At 37.1% G+C, this 9,439-nt stretch overlaps 1 protein-coding gene across 1 annotated transcript in view; it reads right to left on the bottom strand.

Annotated features, from left to right (window-relative positions):
* Positions 1-9,439, bottom strand: part of RELN (reelin) — a 529,597-nt gene that overhangs the window by 38,877 nt on the left and 481,281 nt on the right. The window contains exons 50-51 of the mRNA XM_017851861.1: positions 5,637-5,893; positions 1,398-1,552 (exon numbers count right to left, since the gene is read on the bottom strand). Coding sequence (XP_017707350.1) covers positions 1,398-1,552; positions 5,637-5,893 — 412 coding nt within the window. The remainder of the gene's footprint in view (positions 1-1,397; positions 1,553-5,636; positions 5,894-9,439) is intronic.

Here is a 9,439-nt window from a genome sequence, read left to right as displayed (position 1 = left end):
ATTAATTGTACATTTCAAAAGAGCTAGGAGAGAATAATTTGATATTTTTAGTGTAAAGAAAAGTATTTAAAGTAATAAATATCCCAGTACTCTGATATGAGTATAGGAATGTGTGAAATTATCACATGTGCCCCCAAAATGTTTATCCATTATATATCAATTAAAACATTTAAAAAGTAAAAAAAAAGCTGATTAAAATCTGAACCTCCAAGTTAAAACACAGTTTTTAAATTTTTATGGCACAAAGAATATGTAATGATCTCATCTAACACATATTTCTAATCCATTAAGTTTTATAAATAACTATTTAGATCCTTTGCAAGTATAGAAAATCATTAAACAATCTATTAATGTAAAGTAAGTAAGTGCTTTAGTTATCTTGATCGTTTTCTCTTTTTAAAAAATTAAATTGACTATGTAAAATTTTATGTGGATTGAAAGAAAATATATTCTGTCCATGTATTCCAGCACGTATGTGTTTTCCTTTAAAAGTAGTCTCATTGTTATTCAAAATATTTGTTAGAAATAAAACATCACTATAGTTTCAATAAAAAAAAAAAAAGTCAGGAAACAACAGATGCTAGAGAGGCTGTGGAGAAATGGGAACGCTTTTACACTGTTGGTGGGAGTGTAAATTAGTGCAATCATTGTGGAAGACAGTGTGGTGATTCCTCAAGGATCTAGAACCGGAAATACCATTTGACCCAGCCATCCCATTACTGAGTATATACCCAAAGGATTACAAATCATTCTACTATAAAGACACATGCACATGTATGTTTATTGCAGCACTCTTCACAATAGCAAAGACTTGGAACCAACTCAAATGCCCATCAATGACAGACTGGATAAAGAAAATGTGGCACATATACACCATGGAATACTATGCAACCATAAAAAAGATGAGTTCATGTCTTTGTAGGGACATGGATGAAGCTGGAAACCATCATTCTCAGCAAACTAATACTAGAACAGAAAACCAAACACCGCATGTTCTCATAGGTGGGAGTTGAACAACGAAAGTACTCGGATACAGGGAGGGGAACATCACACACCGGTGCCTGTCGGAGTGGGGGAGGGATAGCATTAGGAGAAATACCTAATGTAGATGATGGTTTGATGTGCAGCAAACCACCATGCCACATGTATACCTACGTAACAAACCTGAGAGTATAATAAAAAAGATTTTAAAAAGTTTCAACTTGAAATAGTTCAGAAATAAAATACTTTTAATCATTAAGCAATATATAGTTGAGTTGTATATTACTTTAATAGTAAATGTTACTTTTCAAAGTATATACTGAGTCAATGAAATGTGAGATCTTTTCTCTGATATTTTTGATTTGTTATATTGCTAATGTATGGTTGTTTATATAGCCAAGATCGTAACATTTCACCTTGAATTGCATAATCCAGCCTTCAGTGGGAGTCAGGTCGTGGGTCACTGCATATACCTCCCGTCCGTCATGACTGCCACAGAGCATCACACCATCAGGGGACTCACAGAATCTCTCTACTGTGCAATCATCATGGAATAGCCAGTGCTCATTCACTTAAAACAGAAAACAAAATTTTATGACAAATCTGTGACAAAAATACTTTGAGCAAATGTTCACTTTAAGCAATACATAGAATTATTTTAAGTAGAAACTGCTCATGTTGTATATACTCTATAGACAAAACATTAACGTAAACACATTGTTTCAGGAATGTAAATACTAGGAGGATTGAGATATATGGCCCTTTGTCTGATATTAGTACACACAACACCATAGATACTACTCTGCACATGAAAAAAAGTATATTGTATGCATTGTAAATGAAAATCAAAAGGAAATAACTAATTTTTTGACAGATATTTAGCTTTTTAGGTAGCATATAAAGGAGAGATAATTTTAATAACAGGATAGGGAAGAGAGTTCACTACTTCTACTCAAATTCTGAAAGTATTATCTGGGTAACTAAAAAGCTTGTAATAAATTTTTTTATAGCTTTATCAAGATATAATTGATATACAAAAATTACACACATTTAAAATATACATCTTGGCTGGGTATGGTGGCTCATGCCCGTAATGCCAGCACTTTGAAATGCTGAAGTGGGAGGATCGCTTAAGGCCAGCCTGGGCAACATAGCAAGATCCTGACTGCTAAAAAAAAAAATTAGCTGGTGTGGCAGTTCACGCCCATAGTCTCAGCTACTCAGGAGGCTGCTTGAGTCCAGGAGTTTAAGGCTGCAGTAATTTGTGATTGTGTCACTGCACTCCAGCCTGGGCAGCAGAGTGAGACCCTGTCTCTAAAAAATTTGTTTTAAAAAATGAAATATACATCTTGATGACTTTGGAAATATGCACACCCTATGATACTGTCACCATAAGCAGGGTACAAAATTGATCCATCACTTCCAAAAATTTCCTTGTATTCTTTTGTGTGTGTGTGTTTTTGTTGTTGGGGGGTTGCTGTTTAGAACACCTGACAAGAGACATACCCTCTTAACATATTTTCAGTGCACAATATCATCCTGTCAACCATAGACACTATGTCGTACAACAGATCTCTAGAACTTATTTCTTTTGCATGACAGAAACTTTATAGCTATTGAAAAAGTATTCCTCATTTCCCCTTTCCCCAGATCCTGGCAACCACCGTATTTAATTAGATAAACAAATGATTTTTGAGTTTAAGAAATGAGTTTATAACAAATGAGTTTATAACAAACTTGTTATAAAGGCTAATTTTAAGTCCTAAAATGTGAAGCTGTATATAATTTGGTCAAAAGTAAAATAAAATATTATTAAAGAGATTGTTTAAGAAATTAGGATTCCAAGATAATACTGTTATAAATTTACCTTCGTAATGTTCTTAATATTTGATTATTTAGGTATGGATATTCAAGTATTCTGGATAAATATTTCTTTTAATAAGTCTTGACTCCTAAACCTGATTAACAGTTAACACTTTGAGGAAATGTACTCAGCAAAATACTACTGAAGGAATAGATTTGGAAGAGTCTAAAGAAAACCTAAGTAGTAAGACTATGAATTGATTAATGCAGAGTACATCTTATGTGTTGATCCTCTCTCTCTCTCAACCCCTTCCTCCACAACCCTCACAGTTCCTTTTCTCTTCTGGAAGAGGTGATTTTACATTAATTTTATCCCAGAAAAGTTAGAAATTAAACATATCCATAATATATGTTGCATCTCATTCACAACATGCTTTGATTTTATAGGTCCAATTCTTTTCTAAAAGTTTTCTGGCTAGTCCCAGTATTTCCAGGGAAGCTGAACAGGTGCAGCCTGGAGGCTTGGAGCCACTGTGGAAGCAGCATAGTTGATGCCTCAGAGGATCCAGAGAAAAGACCAAATAACTATAATTCAGCCTTCACCCATATTGTGTCTTTTTGATTTTGTCTGAGCATATATGCCTGCACAACAAGCAGCTTATCTCTGGGATTCAAATAGTGATTGCAATGCCATTATCTATTTTTCTACTGTGAGGGATTTGGAGCCACATTTAGTCCTACATCACAGATACAGGACTCAAGAGTCAAAGTGCACAGAAATTTGAATTCCAATAAGAATATTCTGAGCTAGTTTATTCTGGGGTACATACTTCATTTTATGCTAGAACTCTGCAATCTTGATGAAAGAGGGCTTGCATTGCTCAACTAACTCACCTGTGTCTCCTGCAGTATTAGTAACTACTTCTGTATGTACACGTTAGTTTCTAGGAACTTCATTTTTGCAAGACAGACAGGAGCTAGAAAATTTGTTTCTTCAATTGTATATCGCTAATTAAACATAAAATCAAATCAGCATTTTAGGTACTTGAATAATCTGTGCTTACTTTTATTCATATGGAAGCAGTGTTTGAACTATTCTGATTGTAAACTCATTTATGTAAACCATTATACAGGAAAAAATAAATGAGTAATGAAGCAATGTTCTGAACTAGATCTATGTAAGCAAATTTCAATACCTTCTTAAGAGAATATGACACTTAGTAGTGGTGAAGGACATTTTAAGCTTTTTCTGTTTACAAGTTTTTTTTTCTTTTTTTTTTTAAAAACAAGAGTGTTTCAAAGTAAATATTTGCTGTTATGTTATGCCACATGATGTACTAATGAATTAGTGAAATTAACCTAAATATTCAGTATTATTGAGTATATAGCTACTAAAATTTTATATTCAAAGATATCTAAGGATATGAGAAAATGAGAAGGATTTAATTATAAACAAAAAAAAGCTATGACATATATAATTTAAGACTATAATTTTGTTAAAAATATGTTTATGTAAATGCACTCAAAAAAGTTCTCTAAGAATATATGCCAAAATATTGACAATGGTTATCCCCTGAGTGATTTTTATTTTCATCCTTATGATTTTATGTATTTTCTCAGTTTCACATTTTGAACATGTATACTTTTACAATAAAATATTAACTAAAATTAAAAATTTTTAAATTCCTCAAGTTTTGATTTTTTTCCAGGACATGCTGTTCCTCTGGAAGATTCTTATCAGTCTTATTATTGTTAAAATGACTGTCCTTTCCATGCAAGATGCTAGGGGCTGAGCTGGGTGTGACAGAGTTCCACCGTCTGAATCAATACTGTCATAATAGTATATCTATCTTTACTGTTTAGATACATGTTAGTATGAGATACATAATGAATATCACTGCTTTATCTGAAGATACCATGTTTCATGTAGTATAACCAAATACATGGCATGGCAAAGATACATACTTAATACAAGACACCACTTTTTATAAAGATGACCAGAATAGTGTCATGAAATGAAAACATTAAAAATGAGAGGATAGGCCAGGCGTGGTGGCTCACACCTGTAATCTCAGCACTTTGGGAGGCCGAGATGGCCAGATCACCTGAGGCTGGGAGTTCGAGACCAGCCTCGCCAACGTGGTGAAACACTATCTCTACAAAAATTACAAAATTAGCTGGGCATGGTGGCGCATGCCTGTAATCCCAGCTAGTCTGGAGGCTGAGGCAGGAGAATTGCTTGCACCTGGGAGGCAGAGGTTGCAGTGAGCCGGGATTGTGCCATTGCACTCCAGCCTAGGCAAAATAATGAAAGTGTCTTTAAAAAAAAAAGAGAGGAGTAGAAAGAGGTCCTTCCTGCTTCACCAGTATCATTGAAAACCCCTATGGGGAATGAAGGGTAACAAGCAAGACCTGGGACATGACCTAAGACATGAAATGCCATTACAAATGTATCTGTCCTGTAGCAAAACAAAATACTTGTCTTCAGATATTAAAACAAATGACTGGGAAATGTCATTTGTTGGGTAGAAGATTTGGGTAGAAATCTTTGGCTTTCTACCCAAAATAGAAAACAGGAAACACTGAAAATTTTCTAAGAAAAGAAAATCATCCTGTTAATAAAATTATAGATTGCTATATATAAAAACACACTAGCTGGCTTGAATGAAAGAAAAGATTTAGTTAAAATGCCAACCAGGAAAGCTGAGAGGAACAAAAGGATGACACCCTTTTCAGTGTTTCTGCACACTGGAACATCTGAAAAGGTTCTACACTTTGCTCTTTTGAAAAGACCCAAATCCAAACCACTGCATTTCCACTGGGCTTTTTATTTAGCACTGTGCATAATTTACCTGAAGTTTTGTCTTCCATAAACATGTCAAAGGCAATCCTCCCAACAGGGCCGGCATCTGCAGGGGAGCGCTCGTGCTGGGGCACTGGGGCGCTGCTGAAGGTGTCCAGCATAACGGTCCTTTGGTCAGCAGAGCCTGAGATGAGGACATTGTCAATGGCCCAGTCGTTCTGATCCAGGCCGTCATGTCTTGGCTGCCACCAGCGGAAGCGAGTGGCAATCTCTTTAGCATCAGGAGGGAGAAGGATATTCACAAATCTATAGGAAAATGATGGGGAAGGGTGTGGGAAAGAACCCTTGTCAAATATCTCCTGTGAGTAAAAGATTTACAACCAGCCATAAGATACTATATGTCACATGGTGGGTGAGGGAGGGACATTAGCTAAAATAATTTTCAAAAACCGCAATTAACTGGCTTAATTTTATGAAGTCTCAGTAGTCACTAAATTGAGGGAAATAGAATGTGAACAGATTCAAGTATCCTGGAACTACCAATTGGTTCTGTCTGTGGGCAGGCTTTAGATGGACTGCAGAGTTTTTTGCATACCTGGTTGGTATCTGTAGGCCTAGAGTATACGCACTTTGGTAGACATAAGCCAAAATGCTGACTTTTTTCTGTTACCTAGTGTTTGGCTTCTTCTGCTTCCTTCCCTGGCACCTTGTTTTTACTGTTTCCATGAGTGCTGGCAAGTGACTTGGGGTATGGACACTGGATTGTGGGAGAACATTTGGGCTGTCAGCCTGAGGGTACTAGGTCCATTATCAGTTGTCTATGGTGCAGACACTGACTTTGTTTATATGCTTTGTTGAAAATATTTAAAATTCTATATATTCATAGAAAGAGTCATGTGAGAACCATGGGCTAGCAGGCCCAGCATGCTATCTATCCCTGTCTCATCAGGGACAGACATGGAAAAATGTGGCTCCATGCTCCAACAGGAAACTGAATTAGCTAGAAATGAGGTCTAAAATGCCCCTTAATCACAATTACACAGGAAACCTCTTGAATATCAACCTCTTGATTTATATTCATAACTCATAAAATCTGTGAGGGAAGATAACGTCCTTAGATTTGCCATCCTTCTCACAAAGTATCTTTTTTTTTTTCCCCCCTGAGACAGAGATCTCACTCTGTTGCCCAGGCTGGAGTGCAATGGTGCAATCTCGGCTCACTGCAACCTCTGCCTCCTGGGTTCAAGCAATTCTCCTGCCTCAGCCTCCCGAGTAGCTGGGGTTACAGGCGCACATGCCACCACGCCTGGCTAATTTTTGTATTTTTAGTAGAGACGGTGTTTCACCATGTTGGCCAGGCTGGTTTCGAACTCCTGACCTCAGGTGATTGACCCAACTCGGCCTCCCAAAGTGCTGGGATTACAGGCATGAGCCACCATGCCCAGCCAGTATCATTTTTTTTTTAATCTTTGCTAATCTACCTCCCTTTAACCTCAAGGGATACCTCTTAGTGTTTGCAAAGTTCCAAGGCAAGGCAACCAGTCCAAGTTCATCCCACGAAGCCCTTTAAACTGAGGGCTGCAGTGACAGTTGTTTTAATTCTTGCCTTTCACATTAAGGAGGTTTCATTATATTAGTTTTGTTTATACAGTATATCTTTGTTGATTTTATTTTTCCTTCCTTTTTTTTTCTGTCTTCCTTGAGGTACAGTGGCCAGAACAGTAGGTAGTACTCCAGATGGAGGCCAACCAAGATTCATTCACAGGTAGGATGCTTTTAGTTGGATTTCTACAACTTGAATTTTAAATACTTTTTTCTATTATGCCATCATTCTATGCACCCTTTGGGCCATGATAGCTCAATAGATCTTAGTCTTAAGGAAGAACAGTGTAGACTAGAAAGTATGAAACTTAGACCCTCACCTGTGCGGGTACTGGCATCTGGGAGACATCACCCTTTAGGCAGAGTCTTTTCCAAAGTCTATTTCCTCATTTTTGTCAATTTTGAAGCTCATTTGTCCTCCCCTGCACCTTTTTTTTTCTTTTTTGGTATGCTTATCTTGTGAGATGTTCCTAAAATTTACCTCTATTGGTTTGGCATGTTTAATTACATACTATCCAAAATCTGTCAGTTTCTGGAGGGGATACACAATCCCACTTCTTCACCCAGAGCAATTATCTTTTACCTCTAGTTTTTCTTTCCTATTTCTAAATTAGTTTTTATTTTCTCTGATAAATCTTTGACCACATTTTAAAAGTCTCTGGAATGGAAATTTACCTAAGGCTACTTGAAAGTCTAAATAAATTATGACCACTGTTCCTACCTCAATTTGTTTCCCCTTCAGAGAACTAAAGTAGATTAGACAGTTATGTTTTTACCCTACAGAAACATAACTCTCTTCTCCTTGTATGTTATGCTGCTTAAGTGTTCAGGAACTCATACTTGAGGTTTTTATAAATTCCTCCATCAAGATGAAGAAAGCAGTTTACTTGGCTTGTCTGTTATCTCCTACTAATAGTTGAGCACAGGGTACTCTGTACCACTTAGCTTCTAGTTGGATTCCTTTATTGGCGTCCAACTTTAATGCAAGTGGAAGATTTAAAAGTTTTTGCTTGTGGCAAAAACTACTGGTATTTCCTCAATGGCCATTCTCCCTTTCTTCCTTCCTAATAGGAGCCTGTCTTTTTATCCAGGTGACTGGTTGCCCAGAATAAAGACAGCATGTCCAGCCTTCCTTGCATCTGAGGGTGGCTATGTGGCTAAACTCTATAGCTAATGGAATATAAAAGGAAGTATGTGCAGCTGTTAGGAAATGTCCTTGAAGAGAGAGCACACCCTTCTCGCCTCAACCTCCTTCCTATAGACTGTAAAGTTGGGGAGCTAGTGGCCCTTTTGGACGATGAGATGAAAGTCACATGCTGAGTGGGGCAGAACAATAAGACAGGAGGAACCTGGGTCACTGCTGCTTGTGGAGCCACTATAGCAGTCCTGGAGTAGTTTTTTTTTTGGGATGTAATTTACATAGGAGAGAGAGAAAAACTTGTTATTTTGTGTTTCCTGCCATTGATAGCTGAACCTATTCTTAACTGATATATTGAATTTAAATGATCATTTATAAGATTCTTTTTATTTTACTCAAATTTTAGCCCATATCTGGCCTGCCATGCATTAAAGGATTATGTTTCTTTCTTTCTTTTTTTTTTTTTAAAGATGGGGGTCTTACTCTGTCACCCAGGCTAGAGTGTAGTGCCACAATCATAGCTTACTGCAGCCTCAAACTCCTAGGCTCAAGCAATCCTCCTGCCTCAGCCTCCTGAGTGGCTGGGACTATAGGCACATGCCACCACACCCAGGAAATTTTTTTTTTTTTCTTTTTGGGAAAGGTGTCTTGCTTTGCTGCCCAGGCTGGTCTTGAACTCCTGGCTTCAAGTGATCCTCCTGCCTTGGCTTCCCAAAGTTCTGGGATTACAGGTGTGAGACACCATGCCCAGCATGTGTTTCCTGTCTGGGTTCTATTTATTTCCTCTTCTCTTCGGCCTCCCCTTGGACCCTGCCTTTCTCTGTCTCTTTCTCATTCTTTCTCTCTTCTCTTTTCTTACCCTCGTCCTCCTCCTACTTTACTGAATATGCTATTTTCCTTCTTAACAAGTCTTTGACATTTCTAATTGGTCATATTCATTGCATTTGGCCCTTCAATAATTTTTTTAAATGACCCATACGTTGTGTTTAGTCAAGGTTTTTAAGTAAGGAGTTTAAAAATAATCTCTAGGCTTCTTAAGGATATTTACATTTTATTGGGTTTCTTTGCTTTCCAGTCCAAAATTCTCTAAAACGGAGTGAAAAATAAATAAA

The sequence above is a fragment of the Rhinopithecus bieti genome, unplaced genomic scaffold, assembly GCF_001698545.2.
Source record: "Rhinopithecus bieti isolate Rb0 unplaced genomic scaffold, ASM169854v2 scaffold_59, whole genome shotgun sequence".
Taxonomy (NCBI): Eukaryota; Metazoa; Chordata; class Mammalia; order Primates; family Cercopithecidae; genus Rhinopithecus; species Rhinopithecus bieti.
Note: the sequence above shows the minus strand (reverse complement) of the source record. Positions and strands in the feature narration are given on the sequence as shown.